Raw genomic sequence first — 24,431 nt, 5'->3', positions numbered from 1 at the left:
ATCTCCCACTCAATTGCATTTTTTCCCTGCAAAAATCGTCCAAATGCCTCTCTCTTCTCTTTCACTAATACTCTTACTTCTTCATCCCACCACTCACTACCCTTTCTAATCAACCCACCTCCCACTCTTCTCATGCCACAAGCATCTTTTGCGCAATCCATCACTGATTCCCTAAATACATCCCATTCCTCCCCCACTCCCCTTGCTTCCATTGTTCTCACCTTTTTCCATTCTGTACTCAGTCTCTCCTGGTACTTCCTCACACAGGTCTCCTTCTCAAGCTCACTTACTCTCACCACCCTCTTCACCCCAACATTCACTCTTCTTTTCTGAAAACCCATACAGATCTTCACCTTAGCCTCCACAAGATAATGATCAGACATCCCTCCAGTTGCACCTCTCAGCACATTAACATCCAAAAGTCTCTCTTTCGCACGCCTGTCAATTAACACGTAATCCAATAACGCTCTCTGGCCATCTCTACTACTTACATAAGTATACTTATGTATATCTCGCTTTTTAAACCAGGTATTCCCAATCATCAGTCCTTTTTCAGCACATAAATCTACAAGCTCTTCACCATTTCCATTTACAACACTGAACACCCCATGTATACCGATTATTCCGTCAACTGCCACATTACTCACCTTTGCATTCAAATCACCCATCACTATAACCCGGTCTCGTGCATCAAAACCACTAACACACTCTTTCAGCTGCTCCCAAAACACTTGCCTCTCTTGATCTTTCTTCTCATGCCCAGGTGCATATGCACCAATAATCACCCACCTCTCTCCATCAACTTTCAGTTTTACCCATATTAATCGAGAATTTACTTTCTTACACTCTATCACATACTCCCACAACTCCTGTTTCAGGAGTATTGCTACTCCTTCCCTTGCTCTTGTCCTCTCACTAACCCCTGACTTTACTCCCCAGACATTCCCAAACCACTCTTCCCCTTTACCCTTGAGCTTCGTTTCACTCAGAGCCAAAACATCCAGGTTCCTTTCCTCAAACATACTACCTATCTCTCCTTTTTTCACATCTTGGTTACATCCACACACATTTAGGCACCCCACTCTGAGCCTTCGAGGAGGATGAGCATTCCCCGCGTGACTCCTTCTTCTGTTTCCCATTTTAGAAAGTTAATACAAGGAGGGGAGGATTTTTTTTTTTCGCTGTCTCCCGCGTTTGCGAGGTAGCGCAAGTAAACAGACGAAAGAAATGGCCCAACCCACCCCCATACACATGTATATACATACGTACACACACGCAAATATATATACCTACACAGCTTTCCATGGTTTACCCCAGACGCTTCACATGCCTTGATTCAATCCACTGACAGCACGTCAACCCCGGTATACCACATCGCTCCAATTCACTCTATTCCTTGCCCTCCTTTCACCCTCCTGCATGTTCAGGCCCCGATCACACAAAATCTTTTTCACTCCATCTTTCCACCTCCAATTTGGTCTCCCTCTTCTCCTCGTTCCCTCCACCTCCGACACATATGTCCTCTTGGTCAATCTTTCCTCACTCATTCTCTCCATGTGACCAAACCATTTCAAAACACCCTCTTCTGCTCTCTCAACCACGCTCTTATTGTTCCACACATCTCTCTTACCCTTACGTTACTTACTCGATCAAACCACCTCACACCACACATTGTCCTCAAACATCTCATTTCCAGCACATCCATCCTCCTGCGCACAACTCTATCCATAGTCCACGCCTCGCAACCATACAACATTGTTGGAACCACTATTCCTTCAAACATACCCATTTTTGCTTTCCGAGATAATGTTCTCGACTTCCACACATTCTTCAAGGCTCCCAAAATTTTCGCCCCCTCCCCCACCCTATGATCCACTTCCGCTTCCATGGTTCCATCCGCTGCCAGATCCACTCCCAGGGAAAAAATGTAATTGAGTGGGAGATGTATAAAAGAAAGAGACAGGAGGCCAAGAGAAAGGTGCAAGAGGTGAAAAAAAGGGCAAATGAGAGTTGGGGTGAGAGAGTATCATTAAATTTTAGGGAGAATAAAAAGATGTTCTGGAAGGAGGTAAATAAAGTGCGTAAGACAAGGGAGCAAATGGGAACTTCAGTGAAGGGCGCAAATGGGGAGGTGATAACAAGTAGTGGTGATGTGAGAAGGAGATGGAGTGAGTATTTTGAAGGTTTGTTGAATGTGTTTGATGATAGAGTGGCAGATATAGGGTGTTTTGGTCGAGGTGGTGTGCAAAGTGAGAGGGTTAGGGAAAATGATTTGGTAAACAGAGAAGAGGTAGTGAAAGCTTTGCGGAAGATGAAAGCCGGCAAGGCAGCAGGTTTGGATGGTATTGCAGTGGAATTTATTAAAAAAGGGGGTGACTGTATTGTTGACTGGTTGGTAAGGTTATTTAATGTATGTATGACTCATGGTGAGGTGCCTGAGGATTGGCGGAATGCGTGCATAGTGCCATTGTACAAAGGCAAAGGGGATAAGAGTGAGTGCTCAAATTACAGAGGTATAAGTTTGTTGAGTATTCCTGGTAAGTTACATGGGAGGGTATTGATTGAGAGGGTGAAGGCATGTACAGAGCATCAGATTGGGGAAGAGCAGTGTGGTTTCAGAAGTGGTAGAGGATGTGTGGATCAGGTGTTTGCTTTGAAGAATGTATGTGAGAAATACTTAGAAAAGCAAATGGATTTGTATGTAGCATTTATGGATCTGGAGAAGGCATATGATAGAGTTGATAGAGATGCTCTGTGGAAGGTATTAAGAATATATGGTGTGGGAGGAAAGTTGTTAGAAGCAGTGAAAAGTTTTTATCGAGGATGTAAGGCATGTGTACGTGTAGGAAGAGAGGAAAGTGATTGGTTCTCAGTGAATGTAGGTTTGCGGCAGGGGTGTGTGATGTCTCCATGGTTGTTTAATTTGTTTATGGATGGGGTTGTTAGGGAGGTAAATGCAAGAGTTTTGGAAAGAGGGGCAAGTATGAAGTCTGTTGGGGATGAGAGAGCTTGGGAAGTGAGTCAGTTGTTGTTCGCTGATGATACAGCGCTGGTGGCTGATTCATGTGAGAAACTGCAGAAGCTGGTGACTGAGTTTGGTAAAGTGTGTGGAAGAAGAAAGTTAAGAGTAAATGTGAATAAGAGCAAGGTTATTAGGTACAGTAGGGTTGAGGGTCAAGTCAATTGGGAGGTGAGTTTGAATGGAGAAAAACTGGAGGAAGTGAAGTGTTTTAGATATCTGGGAGTGGATCTGGCAGCGGATGGAACCATGGAAGCGGAAGTGGATCATAGGGTGGGGGAGGGGGCGAAAATTCTGGGGGCCTTGAAGAATGTGTGGAAGTCGAGAACATTATCTCGGAAAGCAAAAATGGGTATGTTTGAAGGAATAGTTGTTCCAATAATGTTGTATGGTTGCGAGGCGTGGGCTATGGATAGAGTTGTGCGCAGGAGGATGGATGTGCTGGAAATGAGATGTTTGAGGACAGTGTGTGGTGTGAGGTGGTTTGATCGAGTGAGTAACGTAAGGGTAAGAGAGATGTGTGGAAATAAAAAGAGCGTGGTTGAGAGAGCAGAAGAGGGTGTTTTGAAGTGGTTTGGGCACATGGAGAGGATGAGTGAGGAAAGATTGACCAAGAGGATATATGTGTCGGAGGTGGAGGGAACGAGGAGAAGAGGGAGACCAAATTGGAGGTGGAAAGATGGAGTGAAAAAGATTTTGTGTGATCGGGGCCTGAACATGCAGGAGGGTGAAAGGAGGGCAAGGAATAGAGTGAATTGGATCGATGTGGTATACCGGGGTTGACGTGCTGTCAGTGGATTGAATCAAGGCATGTGAAGCGTCTGGGGTAAACCATGGAAAGCTGTGTAGGTATGTATATTTGCGTGTGTGGACGTATGTATATACATGTGTATGGGGGTGGGTTGGGCCATTTCTTTCGTCTGTTTCCTTGCGCTACCTCGCAAACGCGGGAGACAGCGACAAAGTATAATAAATAAATAAATATATATATAAACCACTGAAAAAGGACAGGTGATTGGGAATACCTGGTTTAAAAAGCGAGATATACATAAGTATACGTATGTAAGTAGGAGAGATGGCCAGAGAGCATTATTGGATTACGTGTTAATTGACAGGCGTGCGAAAGAGAGACTTTTGGATGTTAATGTGCTGAGAGGTGCAACTGGAGGGATGTCTGATCATTATCTTGTGGAGGCTAAGGTGAAGATTTGTATGGGTTTTCAGAAAAGAGGAGTGAATGTTGGGGTGAAAAGGGTGGTGAGAGTAAGTGAGCTTGGGAAGGAGACTTGTGTGAGGAAGTACCAGGAGAGACTGAGTACAGAATGGGTAAAGGTGAGAACAATGGAAGTAAGGGGAGTGGGGGAGGAATGGGATGTATTTAGGGAATCAGTGATGGATTGCGCAAAAGATGCTTGTGGCATGAGAAGAGTGGGAGGTGGGTTGATTAGAAAGGGTAGTGAGTGGTGGGATGAAGAAGTAAGATTATTAGTGAAAGAGATGAGAGAGGCATTTGGACGATTTTTGCAGGGAAAAAATGCAATTGAGTGGGAGATGTATACAAGAAAGAGACAGGAGGTCAAGAGAAAGGTGCAAGGGGTGAAAAAGAGGGCAAATGAGAATTGGGGTGAGAGAGTATCATTAAATTTTAGGGAGAATAAAAAGATGTTCTGGAAGGAGGTAAATAAAGTGCGTAAGACAAGGGAGCAAATGGGAACTTCAGTGAAGGGCGCAAATGGAGAGGTGATAACAAGTAGTGGTGATGTGAGAAGAAGATGGAGTGAGCATTTTGAAGGTTTGTTGAATGTGTTTGATGATAGAGTGGCAGATATAGGGTGTTTTGGTCGAGGTGGTGTGCAAAGCGAGAGGGTTAGGGAAAATGATTTGGTAAACAGAGAAGGAGTAGTTAAAGCTTTGCGGAAGATGGAAGCCGGCAAGGCAGCAGGTTTGGATGGTATTGCAGTGGAATTTATTAAAAAAGGGGGTGACTGTATTATTGACTGGTTGGTAATGTTATTTAATGTATGTATGACTCATGGTCATATGATAGAGTTGATAGAGATGCTCTGTGGAAGGTATTAAGAATATATGGTGTGGGAGGCAAGTTGTTAGAAGCAGTGAAAAGTTTTTATCGAGGATGTAAGGCATGTGTACGTGTAGGAAGAGAGGAAAGTGATTGGTTCTCAGTGAATGTAGGTTTGCGGCAGGGGTGTGTGATGTCTCCATGGTTGTTTAATTTGTTTATGGATGGGGTTGTTAGGGAGGTAAATGCAAGAGTTTTGGAAAGAGGGGCTAGTATGAAGTCTGTTGGGGATGAGAGAGCTTGGGAAGTGAGTCATTTGTTGTTCGCTGATGATACAGCGCTGGTGGCTGATTCATGTGAGAAACTGCAGAAGCTGGTGACTGAGTTTGGTAAAGTGTGTGAAAGAAGAAAGTTAAGAGTAAATGTGAATAAGAGCAAGGTTATTAGGTACAGTAGGGTTGAGGGTCAAGTCAATTGGGAGGTGAGTTTGAATGGAGAAAAACTGGAGGAAGTGAAGTGTTTTAGATATCTGGGAGTGGATCTGGCAGCGGATGGAACCATGGAAGCGGAAGTGGATCATAGGGTGGGGGAGGGGGCGAAAATTCTGGGAGTCTTGAAGAATGTGTGGAAGTCGAGAACATTATCTCGGAAAGCAAAAATGGGTATGTTTGAAGGAATAGTTGTTCCAACAATGTTGTATGGTTGCGAGGCGTGGGCTATGGATAGAGTTGTGCGCAGAAGGGTGGATATGCTGGAAATGAGATGTTTGAGGACAATGTGTGGTGTGAGGTGGTTTGATCGAGTAAGTAACGTAAGGGTAAGAGAGATGTGTGGAAATAAAAAGAGCGTGGTTGAGAGAGCAGAGGAGGGTGTTTTGAAATGGTTTGGGCACATGGAGAGAATGAGTGAGGAAAGATTGACCAAGAGGATATATGTGTCGGAGGTGGAGGGAACGAGGAGAAGAGGGAGACCAAATTGGAGGTGGAAAGATGGAGTGAAAAAGATTTTGTGTGATCGGGGCCTGAACATGCAGGAGGGTGAAAGGAGGGCAAGGAATAGAGTGAATTGGAGCGATGTGGTATACCGGGGTTGACGTGCTGTCAGTGGATTGAATCAAGGCATGTGAAGCGTCTGGGGTAAACCATGGAAAGCTGTGTAGGTATGTATATTTGCATGTGTGGACGTATGTATATACATGTGTATGGGGGTGGGTTGGGCCATTTTCTTTCGTCTGTTTCCTTGCGCTACCTCGCAAACGCGGGAGACAGCGACAAAGCAAAAAAAAAAAAAAAAAAAAAAAAGACTCATGGTGAGGTGCCTGAGGATTGGCGGAATGCTTGCATAGTGCCATTGTACAAAGGCAAAGGGGATAATTATGAGTGAGTGCTCAAATTACAGAGGTATAAGTTTGTTGAGTATTCCTGGTAAATTATATGGGAGGGTATTGACTGAGAGGGTGAAGGCATGTACAGAACATCAGATTGGGGAAGAGCAGTGTGGTTTCAGAAGTGGTAGAGGATGTGTGGATCAAGTGTTTGCTTTGAAGAATGTATGTGAGAATTACTTAGAAAAGCAAATGGATTTGTTTGTAGCATTTACGGATCTGGAGAAGGCATATGATATTCGAGTTAATAGAGATGCTCTGTGGAAGGTATTAAGAATATATGGTGTGGGAGGCAAGTTGTTAGAAGCAGTGAAAAGTTTTTATCGAGGATGTAAGGCATGTGTACGTGTAGGAAGAGAGGAAAGTGATTGGTTCTCAGTGAATGTAGGTTTGCGGCAGGGGTGTGTGATGTCTCCATAGTTGCTTAATTTGTTTATGGATGGGGTTGTTAGGGAGGTGAATGCAAGAGTTTTGGAAAGAGGGGCAAGTATGAAGTCTGTTGGGGATGAGAGAGCTGGGGAAGTGAGTCAGTTGTTGTTCGCTGATGATACAGTGCTGGTGGCTGATTCATGTGAGAAACTGCAGAAGCTGGTGACTGAGTTTGGTATAGTGTGTGAAAGAAGAAAGTTAAGAGTAAATGTGAATAAGAGCAAGGTTATTAGGTATAGTAGAGTTGAGGGTCAAGTCAATTGGGAGGTAAGTTTGAATGGAGCAAAACTGGAGGAAGTAAAATGTTTTAGATATCTGGGAGTGGATCTGGCAGCAGATGGAACCATGGAAGCGGAAGTGGATCATAGGGTGGGGGAGGGGGAGAAAATCCCGGGAGCCTTGAAGAATGTGTGGAAGTCGAGAACATTATCTTGGAAAGCAAAAATGGGTATGTTTGAAGGAATAGTGGTTCCAACAATGTTGTATGGCTGCAAGGTGTGGGCTATGGATAGAGTTGTGCGCAGGAGGATGGATATGCTGGAAATGAGATGTTTGAGGACAATGTGTGGTGTGAGGTGGTTTGATCGAGTAAGTAACGTAAGGGTAAGAGAGATGTGTGGAAATAAAAAGAGCGTGGTTGAGAGAGCAGAAGAGGGTGTTTTGAAGTGGTTTGGGCACATGGAGAGAATGAGTGAGGAAAGATTGACCAAGAGGATATATGTGTCGGAGGTGGAGGGAACGAGGAGAAGTGGGAGACCAAATTGGAGGTGGAAAGATGGAGTGAAAAAGATTTTGTGTGATCGGGGCCTGAACATGCAGGAGGGTGAAAGGAGGGCAAGGAATAGAGTGAATTGGAGCGATGTGGTATACCGGGGTTGACGTGCTGTCAGTGGATTGAATCAGGGCATGTGAAGCGTCTGGGGTAAACCATGGAAAGCTGTGTAGGTATGTATATTTGCGTGTGTGGACGTATGTATATACATGTGTATGGGGGTGGGTTGGGCCATTTCTTTCATCAGTTTCCTTGCACTACCTCACAAACGCGGGAGACAGCGACTAAGCAAAAAAAACAAAAAAAAAATATATATATATATATATGTGTGTGTGTGTTATCCCTGGGGATAGGGGATTAAGAATACTTCCCACGTATTCCCTGCGTGTCGTAGAAGGCGACTAAAAGGGGAGGGAGCGGAGGGCTGGAAATCCTCCCCTCTCGTTTTTTTTTTAATTTTCCAAAAGAAGGAACAGAGAATTGGGCCAGGTGAGGGTATTCCCTCAAAGGCCCAGTCCTCTGTTCTTAACGCTACCTCGCTAATGCAGGAAATGGCGAATAGTTTGAAAGAAAGAACGAAAATATGTGTGTGTGTGTGTGTGTGTGTGTGTGTGAGTGTGTGTGTGTGGGTTGGGCCATTCTTTCATCTCTTTCCTTTTGCTACCTCGCTGATGCGGGAGACGACATTTAAGTATGATAAAAAAAAAAAAGATTGGAAAGCGTGAACAGGTTGAGTGGTGCACTAAGAAAGGACTGGTGATTGGGAATACCTGGTTTAAAAAGAGGGACATAATAGGTATAAGTATGTGAATTGGAAAGATAGCAAGTAGGCATTATTGGATAACACATTAATTGATACTCATGTAAAAGAGAGACTTTTGAATGTGAAAGTACTGCAGGGCAGTTTGTAGAAAGCAAGGGTGAAGATTTGTAGTAGAGATTTTCAGAAAAAGGGAAACAGTACAGGTGAAAGAGAATGGAGGGTGCAAGTGAGGGTGGAAAGATAGTGATGAGATAGCAGGAAAGACTGAATGTAAAATGGCAAATGGTGAGAGTAAAGCTAGGGGAATAGATTAATAGAGTGAAAGGGGATGGCTTTGGTGTCAATCGGTTAATTAATACTTTCTTAACAGGTATGGATCATGGTGAGGCACCTCAGATTGGCAGAATGGATGTACAGTGCTGTTGTATAAAGGCAAGGGGTACCAAGGTGAGTGTTCAAACTGAAGAGGTATAAGTTTGTTGAGTGTACCAGGTAAGCTGCATGAAAAGGTGATGATTAAGAGGGTAAAAGCATGCAAGGAGCATCACACTGAGGAGGAACAATGTGGTTTCTGGAATGGCAGGGGATGTATAGATCAGGTGCAATAAACACTGAGAAAAAGAGGGATTTGCATTTATGGATCTGGGGAAAGCATACGACTGGGCTGAAAGAGATGCCTTGTGAAAGGTCTCAATGTATGGTGTGCAAGGAAAGCTACTAGAGGTAGAGAAAATACTCTATTGACTGTAAGGCATGTGTTGGGTAGGAAAAGAGGAGAGTGAGTGGTTCTAGGTAATGGTTGGCCTGCATCAGGGGTGTGTGATCTCACCATGGCTGTTTAATTTGTTCATGGATGGGTTGATGAGAGGTAAATGAAAGAGTATTTGAGAGAGGGGCAAGTATGTGGGTTATGAAGAGGCCTGGGAAGGGAATCGGTTATTGTTTGTTGATGAACAAAGCACTGGTGGCACATCTGTGTAAGAAGCTGCAGAAGTTAGAGACTGAGACTAGGAGAGTGTGTGAGAGGAGGAAGCTCAGAGTAATTGAGAACAAAATCAAGATTAAATTCAGACAAGAAGAGGAACAAAACACTGATTGGGGCAGTGAAATTCTGGAAAAATTGAAGTGTTTTAGATACCTGGGAGTGGACATGGCAGTTAGTGGAACCTTGGAAACAGGAGTGAAACACTGGGTTGGTGAACACAGAGGAATGTGTGGACAGAGAGGTCATTATCTAAGAGGGCAAAAATGGGTATGTTTGCGTAGGTATAGTAGTCCTAATGATGCTGTATGGATTTGAGGCATGGGCTCTATATAAGGATGTGCATAAGAGGGTGGATGTGTTGAAAATTAAATATCTGAGGGCAATATGTGGTGTGAGGTGGCAGGTTGGTAGTAAGTGGTAGGCAGCCACCGACCAGGGAGGTATATTACTGGTACTACCGCCTGGGTACTGGAAGGGTCAGTAATAGCTGTGCAGTGAGCCAGCACTTCAGTACTTTTCAAGCTGCACTCCTACCACCCAGGTCGCTGTCTTTTCTTTCTGCCTTATCCATATGTGGACTGCCAGCATTCTGTCCACAAATATACAATCTCTCCTTGTCACTTATGACTCTTGAAAAACACTAAACTTACACAACTCATTCTTCCTAACTTCCTAAGTTTTTCTGTAGCGAATGCTATAAACTAGCCCTGCCTTTAAACAAAATGGTAAGCGCAATACATAGAAGTAGTAAGTAGGAACACTGGTCAGGAGCATTAGGTATAAACATTATGTAGTAGTAGTATATTATCATATCATTATTATCATTTTGCTTTGTCGCTAGCGCAAGGAAACAGACAAAAGAAATGGCCCAACTCACCCCCATACACATGTATATACATACACGTCCAAACACGCAAATATACATACCTATACATCTCAATGTACACATATATATATACACACACAGACATATACATATACACACATGTACATAATTCATTGTCTGCCTTTATTTATTCCCATCGCCACCTCGCCACACATGGAATAACATCCCCCTCCCCCCTCATGTGTGCGAGGTAGTGCTAGGAAAAAACAACAAAGGCCCCATTCGTTCACACTCAGTCTCTAGCTGTCATGTAATAATGCCCAAAACCACAGCTCCCTTTTCACATTCAGGCCCCACAGAACTTTCCATGGTTTACCCCGGATGCTTCACATGCCCTGATTCAATCCACTGACAGCACATCGACCCCGGTATACCACATCGTTCCAATTCATTCTATTCCTTGCACGCCTTTCACCCTCCTGCATGTTCATGCACCAATCACTCAAAATCTTTTTCACTCCATCTTTCCACCTTCAATTTGGTCTCCCACTTCTCCTCATTCCCTCCACCTCCAACACATATATCCTCTTGGTCAATCTTTCCTCACTCATTCTCCCCATGTGCCCAAACCATTTCAAAACACCCTCTTCTGCTCTCTCAACCACACTCTTTTCATTTCCACGCATCTCTCTTACCCTTACATTACTTACTCAATCAAACCACCTCACACCACATATTGTCCTCAAACATCTCATTTCCAGCACATCCACCCACCTCCGCACAACTCTATCCATAGCCCACGCCTCGCAACCATACAACATTGTTGGAACCACTATTCCTTCAAACATACCCATTTTTGCTTTCCGAGATAATGTTCTTGACTTCCATACATTCTTCAAGGCTTCCAGGATCTTCGCCCCCTCCCCCACCCTATGATTCACTTCCACTTCCATGGTTCCAGCTGCTGCCAGATCCACTCCCAGATATCTAAAACACTTTACTTCCTCCAGTTTTTCTCCATTCAAACTTACCTCCCAATTGATTTGACCCTCAACCCTACTGTACCTAATAACCTTGCTCTTATTCACATTTACTCTTAACTTTCTTCTTTCACACACTTTGCCAAACTCAGTCACCAGCTTCTGCAGTTTCTCACATGACTCAGCCACCAGCACTGTATCATCAGCGAACAACAACTGACTCACTTTCCAAGCTCTCTCATCCCTAACAGAATGCATACTTGCCCCTCTTTCCAAAACTCTTGCATTCACCTCCCTAACAACCCCATCCATAAAGAAATTAAACAACCATGGAGACATCACACACCCCTGCCGCAAACCTACATTCACTGAGAACCAATCACTTTCCTCTCTTCCTACACATACACATGCCTTACATCCTCGATAAAAACTTTTCACTGCTTCTAACAATTTGCCTCCCACACCATATATTCTTAGTACCTTCCATAGAGCATCTCTATCAACTCTATCATATGCCTTCTCCAGATCCATAAATGCTATACAAATCCATTTGCTTTTCTAAGTATTTCTCACATACATTCTTCAGAGCAAACACCTGATCCACACATCCTCTACCACTTCTGAAACCACACTGCTCTTCCCCAATCTGATGCTCTGTACATGCCTTCACCCTCTCAATCAATACCCTCCCATATAATTTACCAGGAATACTCAACAAACTTATACCTCTGGAATTTGAGGACTTACTCTTATCCCCCTTTACCTTTGTACAATGGCACTATGCAAGCATTCCGCCAATCCTCAGGCACCTCACCATGAGTCATACAAACATTAAATAACCTTACCAACCAGTCAACAATACAGTCACCCCCTTTTTTAATAAATTCCACTGCAATACCATCCAAACTTACTGCCTTGCCAGCTTTCATCTTCCACAAAGCTTTTACTACCTCTTCTCTGTTTACCAAATCATTTTCCCTAACCCTCTCACTTTGCACACCACCTCAACCAAAACACCCTATATCTGCCACTCTATCATCAAACACATTCAGCAAACCTTCACAATACTCAAGAAATGGCCCAACCCACCCCCATACACACGTATATACACACAGAGACAATATTCAGCTTTGAGTATAGGTAGTGGTAGTAGGCTGGAACATTAGGTAATACTAGTTGGTGGGATCGTTAGGTAGGAGCCTTTGAAAACACTGCTCTAGAATAGCCCTTTACCAGTGGTCCATTAAGGGTGAAGTACAAAAGACTAAGAAGTGGAATGAAGTTCACCAGTTATGGACACTTTTGTTATGACCAACCCCTCACTGGCGTTCCCAAAGAGAATGGACCAGGTGTTGTAGATACAGATGGATAGATAGTAGTTTGTTCAGGTAAGAAAAGTGGGTAAGAGAGAGGCATGGTAAAAAAGAAGTGTGGTTGAAAGAGAGCAAGCGGCATGCTGACAAGGTTTAGTCACACGAAAAGAAGCAGTCGAGTAGGTAATGTCAGCCTGAAGACAGTTTCTAGTTAGCCATGAACATATCCAGTTCAAATAAGCACTAGCTTTGAATACCTGAAAGTCATTCACAGAGCGTGAGCACAGGCTACTGCCTGCTAAGTGAATATGAGGCTGAAAATACTTCAGATATATTTTCAAGAAATGTACCTTAAATGCTTATGGGACAGTCTTTAAGTCTTAAATTCTTATGGGACATATTGCAAAAGCAAAAATGGTTATTTATTATTCAAAATCAAGTGATCAAGTAAATTTAACATCACAAAAAGATTACAAAAGAATAAAACTGAATTCAAACAGCAGAAGACTACTGGGTCCCATCAAGGTTGTTTTAGTGGATGTTAGATGTTTAGAGCTTGCATTATCTGTTCATATTAAGAGAAATTTAAATCAAAACTGGAAGATGTGCACCTAGATGGGAGATTATCCAGCAAAGTGAATGATCTCATCTGAATGCTGAAACAGAGCAGATATATAGATAAATTTATGATGTAAATAGATGAACTGGAGTATCTGAACTCTGCTATTCACTACAGCCTTCATTTACCTAAGTATATCACATCTTGATTTTCCTTCACTTGTAGGACAGCAGAACTAATATCTTCTTCAATCTTAATGCTTATCTGCACATCTCCAAGTGTTATATGCTTAACACTTAAAAATGTTCACTATTTATTGATTAACGCAAAAAGAACCATGAAGAACCTAAATTACCTTAAATACTATACACTAAAGAAAAAGATAGTAAAGGAGAAAATTCAAAATATCACATGGCAACTTTCATAACACAGTAACATTAAAATACATAATAAACTGTACCTCATTGACAAGACCAGCAGCATTGTGTTTCTGTAACAACTCTTGGTAGAAATGTAGAGATGGCTCATGATCAGGTCTAATGCCTTTTTCTAGATCCCGTGTTATGAGGATAACCTCAGTTTCCTCTTTCACCAGACTGTTGGGTAAATGCCTGCCAAAAGACATATGTTAAGATACCCAGTAAATATATCTCTCTAGTATTTCTTCCATAGAAATTCAATTCAATGGGTGTGCTTGAAGAATTAAAACACAATATAAAAAAATTTCCATGTGAACATAAGAATGAGAAATCTAATGTAAATGCTAAAAAAAAAAAAGGAAAATTTTTTGCATATGCCTACTCCAGTGAGTGTTCCCCATGGACAGCACTAATCAAAACAGAAAAAAAATAATCTTTCATCTAACCAATTGAAAAAGCATTTTTTCTGAAACAAATGATATGTAACATGTCTGTAAACTGATCAGATTATAAGATCTGGCTGCAACTAAGTCAGCTTTGCAATATCTCTCTCCTTATGGAAAAATGTACAAAAGGACCTCTTGATTCGTGCATGTTTGATTTATGCCATATACTTGGGTGTATGTTTGTAATAATGTGATCATCACTCAACTGGCAGTGCGGTGGTCTGTCAATGCCAGTGCCGTAAGAGGGACTTACATACATGCGGCATAGATACAGTTTATAATCAATGAGTACTACTGTATATTGTGCTGCAGTATACTGTATACTGAACATGTTTTACACCTTTCATCATGCCACCATAGTATCTTTCAAGTTCTCTTTGTACCAACAGCATTAAAAAGAGAAAGGCCATCACCACTGAGGTTAAGATTGATGTGCTCAAATGATGAGAAAGGTTAAAGAACAGCTATTATTAAGCATTCCCTTGGATTTAGTGAATCTACTTTATGCACTACTTGAGGTAGCACAGAGATCAAAGAGAGTGCCAAGAGTGGAATATCAATCAGTGCATCTTAGACCTCATATTCTTAAAGTTTGATTAAATGAAGAATGGAATGAACACTGAGCACATGAATCAAATACCAAATTAATGAAAACGTTCCCATTAGCATGCTTGTGATACAAGCAATGGCCCACAGTAGAGATGATGAACTGGCAGTGCAAGAAGGAGCAGTGAAGATACTTCATGCAAGTCTTGGTAGGTTTGCAAATTTTAGATGTTACAATCAATCCAACAACAGGATGACTAGTGAGGGCTGCTTTTACTGATGTCACTGCTGTTAAGATTTCCCAAGAACCCTTAAGACCATTATCAAGGAAGGCAGTTATTCTTCCAAGCAAATTTCTAATGTGGACGAGTCCAGACTATTTTAGAAGAGAGTCTCTTTGAGAATGTACATATCCTGTGAACAGAAGATTGCACCATGATTCAAAGCTGCCAAGGATCATCTCACCCTACTTGTGGGGGGGGAAAAACTCAAAGTGAATGCAAGCTTACACCACTCATGGTCTTATCAATTAGAAAATCCCAGGGCAGTTAAGGGATACACAAAATAATTTTTGCCTGTCCATTATTATTCTAATCTGAAGGGGTGAGCAAAAGGCAAAGTTTTAAGTGATCATTTTGCTGCAAAGCTCAATGTAAAGTTAAAGGATTTATGATATTCATTTTAACATATTTATCATACTTGATCGACATTTCCCACGTCAGAGAGGTAGCGCCAGGACACAGACAAAGAAAGACAACCACTCATATAGACACATATACACACACATGCACATACATATACATTTTTATACAAAATTGTCGTTTCCCGTGACAGTGAGGTAGTGCCAGGAAACAGACGAAGAATGGCCCAGCCACTCACATACCTATATACATAAATGCCCATATACACAAATCTACATAAATATACGTATCACCCTTTACATACATAAACGTACACCCACATATATATGCATGTACATATTCATGCTTGCTTGCCTTCATCCATTCCTGGTGCTACCCCCCCCCCCCCCCCCACACACACACACACACACACACACACACACACACACACACAGGAAGCAACATCCCTACCCCCTGCTTCTGCAAGGTAGCACCAGAAAAAAAAAAACAAAAAAAGGCCAAATTCATTCACAGACTCTACCTGTCATGTATAATGCACCAAAATCACAGTTCCCTATCCACATCTAAGCCAAACAGACTTTTCCATGGTTTACCCCAGACATTTCTCTTGCCCTAGTTCAGTCCATTGACAACATGTCAACCCCAGTATACCACATCGTTCCAATTCACTATATTCCTTGCATGCCTCTCACCCTCCTCTATGTTCAGGCTCCAATCACTCATAATCTTTTTCATTTCATCCCTTCACCTCCAATCTGGTCTCCCACTTCTTATGCCCTTAAACTCTGACACATATATCCTCTTTGTCAATCTTTCCTCACCCATTCTTTCCTATGTCCAAGCCATTTCAAAATACCCTCTTCTGCATTCTCAACCACACTTTTTATTTCCACACGTCTCTCTTTTCCTTTCATTACCTGATCAAACCACCTCAAACATTTCATTTCAAACACATCCACCCTCCTCCGACAACCCTATCTATAACCCATGCTTTGCAAGTATATAACATTGTTGGAACTATTATTCTTTCAAACATACCCATTTTTGCTCTCTGAAATAACATTCTTTCCTTCCACACATTCTTCATTGCTCCCAGAACCTATGCCCCCTCTGCTACCCAGTGACTCACATCCACTTCCATGATTCCAACCACCGCTAAGTCCACTCTCAGACATCTAAAACACTCCACTTCCAATTCTTCAATTTTTCTCCATTCAAACTTACATCCCAAGTAACTTATCCCTCAACCCTAATGAAACTAATAACCCTGCTCTTATTTGCATTTACTCTCAACTTTCTCCTTTCACACAATTTTTCAGACTCAGTCACCCACTTCTGCAGTTTCTTATGCAAATCAGCCACAATAGCTGTATCACTGGTGAACAACAACTGACCCACTTACTAATCCCTCTCATCCCCAAAAGGCTGCATACTCGCCCCTCTCTCTAAAACTCTTGCATTTACCTCCTAACCACCCCATCCATAAACAAACTAAACAACTATACATGAACATTTTTTTTTTTTTTTTTTTTTTTATACTTTGTCGCTGTCTCCCGCATTTGCGAGGTAGCGCAAGGAAACAGACGAAAGAAATGGCCCAACCCCCCCCCCCATACACATGTACATACACACGTCCACACACGCAAATATACATACCTACACAGCTTTCCATGGTTTACCCCAGATGCTTCACATGCCTTGATTCAATCCACTGACAGCACGTCAACCCCTGTATACCACATCGCTCCAATTCACTCTATTCCTTGCCCTCCTTTCACCCTCCTGCATGTTCAGGCCCCGATCACACAAAATCTTTTTCACTCCATCTTTCCACCTCCAATTTGGTCTCCCTCTTCTCCTCGTTCCCTCCACCTCCGACACGTATATCCTCTTGGTCAATCTTTCCTCACTCATTCTCTCCATGTGCCCAAACCATTTCAAAACACCCTCTTCTGCTCTCTCAACCACGCTCTTTTTATTTCCACACATCTCTCTTACCCTTACGTTACTTACTCGATCAAACCACCTCACACCACACATTGTCCTCAAACATCTCATTTCCAGCACATCCATCCTCCTGCGCACAACTCTATCCATAGCCCACGCCTCGCAACCATACAGCATTGTTGGAACCACTATTCCTTCAAACATACCCATTTTTGCTTTCCGAGATAATGTTCTCGACTTCCACACATTTTTCAAGGCTCCCAAAATTTTCGCCCCCTCCCCCACCCTATGATCCACTTCCGCTTCCATGGTTCCATCCGCTGACAGATCCACTCCCAGATATCTAAAACACTTCACTTCCTCCAGTTTTTCTCCATTCAAACTCACCTCCCAATTGACTTGACCCTCAACCCTACTGTACCTAATAACCTTGCTCTTATTCACATTTACTCTTAACTTTCTTCTTCCACACACTTTACCAAACTCAGTCACCAGCTTCTGCAGTTTCTCACATGAATCAGCCACCAGCGCTGTATCATCAGCGAACAACAACTGACTCACTTCCCAAGCTCTCTCATCCCCAACAGACTTCATACTTGCCCCTCTTTCCAGGACTCTTGCATTTACCTCCCTAACAACCCCATCCATAAACAAATTAAACAACCATGGAGACATCACACACCCCTGCCGCAAACCTACATTCACTGAGAACCAATCACTTTCCTCTCTTCCTACACGTACACATGCCTTACATCCTCGATAAAAACTTTTCACTGCTTCTAACAACTTGCCTCCCACACCATATATTCATAATACCTTCCACAGAGCATCTCTATCAACTCTATCATATGCCTTCTCCAGATCCATAAATGCTACATACAAATCCATTTGCTTTTCTAAGTATTTCTCACATACATTCTTCAAAGCAAACACCTGATCCACACATCCTCTACCACTTCTGAAACCGCACTGCTCTTCCCCAATCTGATGCTCTGTACATGCCTTCACCCTCTCAATCAATACCCTCCCATATAATTTACCAGGAATACTCAACAAACTTATACCTCTGTAATTTGAGCACTCACTCTTCATACACCCATAAATATATCTTTCTTTTATTCATTATACTTAATCGCCATCTCACATGTCAGCGAGGTAGCGCAAGGAAACAGACGAAAGAAAGGCTCAACCCATCCACATACACATTTATATACATAGACGCTCACACACTCATATACATACACAGACATGTTGCAAAGTATGACAATTTTGCGCGTAATCAAGATATTCCTATGAGTCCACGGGGAAAATGAAACACGAAAAGTTCCCAAATGCACTTTCGTGTAATAATCACACCATCAGGGGAGACACAAGAGAGAAATATAACAGTCAGTTGATATACATCAAAGAGACGAAGCTAGGACGCCATTTGGTAAACATGTGATTGTCCAAAACAATCACATGTTTACCAAATGGCGTCCTAGCTTCGTCTCTTAGGTGTATATCAACTGACTGTTATATTTCTCTCTTGTGTCTCCCCTGATGATGTGATTATTACACGAAAGTGCACTTGGGAACTTTTCGTGTTTCATTTTCCCCGTGGACTCATAGGAATACACAGACATATACACATGTACATATTCATACATGCTGCCTTCATCCATTCCCGTCACCACCCTACCACACATGAAATAGCATCCCACCCAGGAGCAGCTGAGTGAGTGTGTTGGCAGCTTTGACGCATGAGACCGGGTTATAGTGATGGGTGATTTGAATGCAAAGGTGATTAACGTGGCAGTTGAGGGTATAATTGGTGTACATGGGGTTTCAGTGTTGTAAATGGAAATGGTGAAGAGCTTGTAGATTTGTGTGTAGAAAGAAGACTGGTGATTGGGAATACCTGGTTTAAAAAGAGAGATATACATAAGTATATGTATGTAAGTAGGAGAAATGGCCAGAGAGCGTTAATTGATTGCATGTTAATTGATAGGCGAGTGAAAGAGAGACTTTTCGATGTTTATGCGCAGAGAGGGGCAACTGGAGGGGTGTCTGATAATCATCTTGTTGAGGTAAAGGTGAAGATATGTAGAGGTTTTCACAGAAAAGAAGAGAGAATGTTGGGGTGAAGAGAGTGGTGAGAATAAGTGAGCTTGGGAAGGAGACTTGTGTGAGGAAATACCAAGAGATTGAATTCAGAATGGAAAAAGGTGAGAGCAGATGACATAAAGGGATTGGGGGAGGAATGGGATGAACTTAGGGAAGCAGTGATGGCTTGCGCAAAAGATGCTTGTGGCATATGAAAGGTGGGAGGTGTGGAGATTAGAAAGGGTAGTGAGTGGTGGGATGAAGAAGTAAGATTGTTAGTGAAAGAGAAGAGAGAGGCATTTGGACGATTTTTGCAGGGAAATAGTGCAAATGACTGGGAGATGTGTATAAGAAAGAGGCAAGAGGTCAAGAGAAAGGTGATTTGGTAAACAGAGAAGAGGTAGTGATAGCTTTGCAGAAGATGAAAGTGGGCTAGGTGGCGGGTTTGGATGGTGATGCTGTGTAATTTATTAAAAAAATGGGTGACTGTGATGTTGACTGGTTGGTGAGGATATTCAATATATGTAAGGTTCATGTTAAAGTGCCTGAGGATTGGCAGAATGCAGGTATAGCACCACTGTACAAAGGCAAAGGGTTATCGATAAAGGTGAGTGTTCAAATTACAGAGGTATAAGTTTGATGAGTATTCCTGGGAAATCATATGGGAGGGTATTGATTGAGAAGGTTAAAGCATGTACAGAGCACCAGATTGGGGAGGAGCAGTGTGGTTACAGAAGTGGTAGAGGCTGTGTGGATCAGGTGTTTGCTTTGAAGAGTATATATGAAAAATACTTAGTGAAACGAAGCTCAAGGGTAAAGGGGAAGAGTGGTTTGGGAAGGTCTTGGGAGTAAAGTCAGGGGTTAGTGAGAGGACAAGAGCAAGGGAAGGAGTAGCACTACTCATGAAACAGGAGTGGTGGGAGTATGTGATAAGAGTGTAAGAAAGTAAACTCTAGATTGATATGGGTAAAACTGAAAGTTGATGGAGAGAGATGGGTGATTATTGGTGCACATGCACCCAGGCATAAGAAAGATCATGAGAGGCAAGTGTTTTGGGAGCAGCTGAATGAGTGTGTTAGTGGTTTTGATGAACGAGACCGGGTTATAGTGATGGGTGATTTGAATGCAAAGGTGAGTAATGTGGCAGTTGAGGGAATAATTGGTATACATGGGGTGTTCAGTGTTGTAAATGGAAATGGTGAAGAGCTTGTAGATTTATGTGCTGAAAAAGGACTGGCGATTGGGAATACCTGGTTTAAAAAGAGAGATATACATAAGTATACGTATGTAAGTAGGAGAGATGGCCAGAGAGCGTTATTGGATTACGTGTTAATTGATAGGCGCGCAAAAGAGAGACTTTTGGATGTTAATGTGCTGAGAGGTGCAACTGGAGGGATGTCGGATCATTATCTTGTGGAGGCTAAGGTGAAGATTTGTAGAGGTTTTCAGAAAAGAAGAGAGAATGTTGGGGTGGAAAGAGTGGTGAGAGTAAGTGAGCTTGGGAAGGAGACTTGTGTGAGGAAGTACCAGGAGAAACTGAGTACAGAATGGAAAAAGGTGAGAACAAAGGAGGTAAGGGGAGTGGGGGAGGAATGGGATGTATTTAGGGAAGCAGTGATGGTTTGCACAAAAGATGCTTGAGGCACGAGAAGCATGGGAGGTGGGTTGATTAGAAAGGGTAGTGAGTGGTGGGAGGAAGAAGTAAGATTATTAGTGAAAGAGAAGAGAGAGGCATTTGGACAATTTTTGCAGGGAAAAAAATTTAAATGAGTGGGAGATGTATAAAAGAAAGGGGCAGGAGGTCAAGAGAAAGGTGCAACAGGTGAAAAAGAGGGCAAATGAGAGTTGGGGTGAGTGAGTATCATTAAATTTTAGGGAGAATAAAAAGATGTTTTGGAAGGAGGTAAATAAAGTGCGTAAGAGAAGGGAGCAAATGGAAACTTCAGTGAAGGTGCCAAATGGAGAGGTGATAACAAGTAGTGGTGATGTGAGAAGGAGATGGAGTGAGTATTTTGAGGGTATGTTGAATGTGTTTGATGATAGAGTGGCAGATATAGGTTGTTTTGGTCAAGGTGGTATGCAAAGTGAGAGGGTTAGGGAAAATGATTTGGTAAACAGGGAAGAGGTAGTAAAAGCTTTGCGGAAGATGAAAGCCGGCAAGACAGCAGGTTTGGATGGTATTGCAGTGGAATTTATCAAAAATGGGGGTGACTGTATTTTTGACTGGTTGGTAAGGTTATTTAATGTATGTATGATTCATGGTGAGGTGCCTGAGGATTGGCAGAATGCTTGCATAGTGCCATTGTACAAAGGCAAAGGGGATAAGAGTGAGTGCTCAAATTACAGAGGTATAAGTTTGTTAACGAGTATTCCTGGGAAATTATATGGGAGAGTATTGATTGAGAGGGTGAAGGCATGTACAGAGCATCAGATTGGGGAAGAGCAGTGTGGTTTCAGAAGTGGTAGAGGATGTGTGGATCAGGTGTTTGCTTTGAAGAATGAATGTGAGAAATACTTAGAAAAGCAAATGGATTTGTATGTAGCATTATGGATCTGGAGAAGGCATATGATAGAGTTGATAGAGATGCTTTGTGGAAGGTATTAAGAATATATGGTGCAGGAGGTAAGTTGTAAGAAGCAGTGGAAAGTTTTTATCGAGGATGTAAGGCATGTGTACGTGTAGGAAGAGAGGAATGTGATTGGTTCTCAGTGAATGCAGGTTTGCGGCAGGGGTGTGTGATGTCTCCATGGTTGTTTAATTTGTTTATGGATGGGGTTGTTTGGGAGGTGAATGCAAGAGTTTTGGAAAGAGGGGCAAGTATGCAGTCTATTGTAGGAAAGAGAGCTTGGGAAGTGAGTCAGTTGTTGTTCACTGATGATACAGCGCTGGTGGCTGAGTCATGTGAGAAACTGCAGAAGCTGGTGACTGAGTTTGGTAAAGTGTGTGAAAGAAGAAAGTTAAGAGTAAATGTGAATAAGAGCAAGGTTATTAGGTTCAGTACAGCTGAGGGACAAGTAAAGTGGGAGGTAAATTTGAATGGAAAAAACCTGGAGGAAGTGAGGTGTTTTAGATATCTGGGAGTCAATTTGGCAGCAGATGGAACCATGGAAGCAGAAGTGAGTCACAGGGTGGGGGAGGGGGCGAAGGTTCTGGGAGCATTGAAGAATGTGTGGAAGGCGAAGATGTTATCTCGGACAGCAGGAACAGTGGTTCCAACAAGGATATATGGTAGTGAGGAATGGGCTATAGATAGGGTTGTGCAGAGGGTGGAAGCATTGGAAATGAGGTATTTGAGGACATTATGTGGTGAGGTGGTTTGATCAAGTAAGTAATGAAAGGGTAAGAGAGACGTGTGGTAATAAAAAGAGTGTGGTTGAGAGAACAGAAGAGGTGTGCTTCTGTTGAAATGATTTGGTCACATGGAGAGAATGAGAGGTAAGATTGACAAAGAGGATACATGTGTCAGAGGCAGAGAGAACAAGAAGTGGGAGACCAAATTGGAGGTGGAACGATGGAGTGAAAAATATTTTGAGCAATCGAGGCCTGAACATACAGGGGGGTGAAAGGCATGCAAGGAATAGAGTGAATTGGATTGGGGCCTGAACATACAGGAGGGTGAAAGGTGTGCAAGGAGTAGAGTGAATTGGAACAATGTGGTATACCGGGGTCACCATACTGTCAATGAATTTAACCAGGGCATGTAAAGCATCTCATAAACCATGGAAAGTTTTTTGGGGCCTGAATGTGGAAAGGGAGCTGTTGTTTCGGTGCATTACACATGACAGCTAGAGTCTGAGTGTGGGCAAATGCGGCCTTTGTTGTCCTTTCCTAACACTACCTTACACGCACGTGGGGGGAGGGGGTGTCATTTCATGTGTGGCAGGGTGGCGGCGGGAATGGATGAAGGCAGCATGTATGAATATGTGCATGTGTATATATGTATATGTCTGTGTATGTATATATATGTATACATTGAAATGTATGTGCATGTGTAGGCGTTTATGCCTATCCATGTGTATGCGGTTGGGTTGGGCCATTCTTTCGTCTGTTTCCTTGGGCTACCTTACTAACGCGGGAGACATCGACAAAGTGGTGGAGGGTACGAGGAGAAGTGGAAGACCAAATTGAAGGTGAAAAAATGGAATGAAAAAGATTTTGAGTGATCGGGGCCTGACCATGCAGGATGGTGAAAGGCATGCAAGGAATAGAGTGAATTGGAATGATATGGTATACCGGGGTTGACATGCTGTCAATGGATTGAATCCAGGGCATGTGAAGCGTCTGGGGTAAACCATAGAAAGTTTTGTGGGGTCTGGATGTGGAAAGGGAGCTGTGGTAACGGTGCATTATACATGACACAGACAACAAAGGCAACATTGATTCACAGTCAGTCTCTAGCTGTCATGTGTAATGCACCAAAACCACAGCTCCTTTTCCACACCCAAGCCCCATAAAACTTTCCATGGTTTGCCCCAGATGCTTCACATGCCACGGTCCAATCTACTGACAGCACGTCAACCCCGTTATACCACATCGTTCCAACTCACTCTATTCCTTGCAAGTCTTTCACCCTCCTGCATGTTCAGGCACTGATCACTCGAGATATTTTTCACTCCATCCATCCACCTCCAATTTGGTCTCCCACTTCTCCTCATTCCCTCCACCACTTCGTCAATGTCTCCCACGTTAGTGAGGTAGCCTAAGGAAACAGACAAAAGAATGTTCCATCCCACCCACATACACATGGATAGATAACATGTAGTGGTGATGTGAGAACGAGATGGAGTGAGTATTTTGAAGGTTTGTTGAATGTGTTTGATAATAAAGTGGCAGATATAGAGTGTTTTGGTGGAGGTGGTGTGCAAAGTGAGAGGGTTAGGGAAAATTATTTGGTAAACAGAGAAGAGGTAGTAAAAGATGAAAGCCGGCAAGGCAGCGGGTTTGGATGGTATTGCAGTGGAATTCATTAAAAAAGGGGGTGACTGAATTGTTGACTGGTTGGTGAGGATATATAATGTATGTATGACTCATGGTCAGGTACCTGAGGAATGGCAGAATGCTTGCATAGTGCCATTGTAAAAAGGCAAAGGGGATATGAGTGAGTGCTCAAATTACAGAGGTATAAGTTTTGTTGAGTATTCCTGGGAAATTATATGGGAGGGTATTGATTGAGAGGGTGAAGGCAAGTACAGAGCATCAGACTGGGGAAGAGCAGTGTGGTTTCAGAAGTGGTAGAGGATATGTGGATCAGGTGTTTGCTTTGGAAAATGTATGTGAGAAATACTTAGAAAAGCAA

At 42.6% G+C, this 24,431-nt stretch overlaps 1 protein-coding gene across 1 annotated transcript in view; it reads right to left on the bottom strand.

The window, feature by feature from the left end:
* LOC139765211 (uncharacterized) overlaps positions 1–24,431 on the bottom strand; it is a 180,538-nt gene that overhangs the window by 133,116 nt on the left and 22,991 nt on the right. Inside the window, exon 3 of the mRNA XM_071692511.1 lies at positions 13,511–13,661. Within this exon, the coding sequence (XP_071548612.1) occupies positions 13,511–13,661 (151 nt within the window). The remainder of the gene's footprint in view (positions 1–13,510; positions 13,662–24,431) is intronic.

The sequence above is a fragment of the Panulirus ornatus genome, chromosome 53, assembly GCF_036320965.1.
Source record: "Panulirus ornatus isolate Po-2019 chromosome 53, ASM3632096v1, whole genome shotgun sequence".
NCBI lineage: Eukaryota > Metazoa > Arthropoda > Malacostraca > Decapoda > Palinuridae > Panulirus > Panulirus ornatus.
The sequence above is the reverse complement of the archived record's forward strand: the minus strand, read 5'-3'. Positions and strand labels throughout refer to the sequence as shown.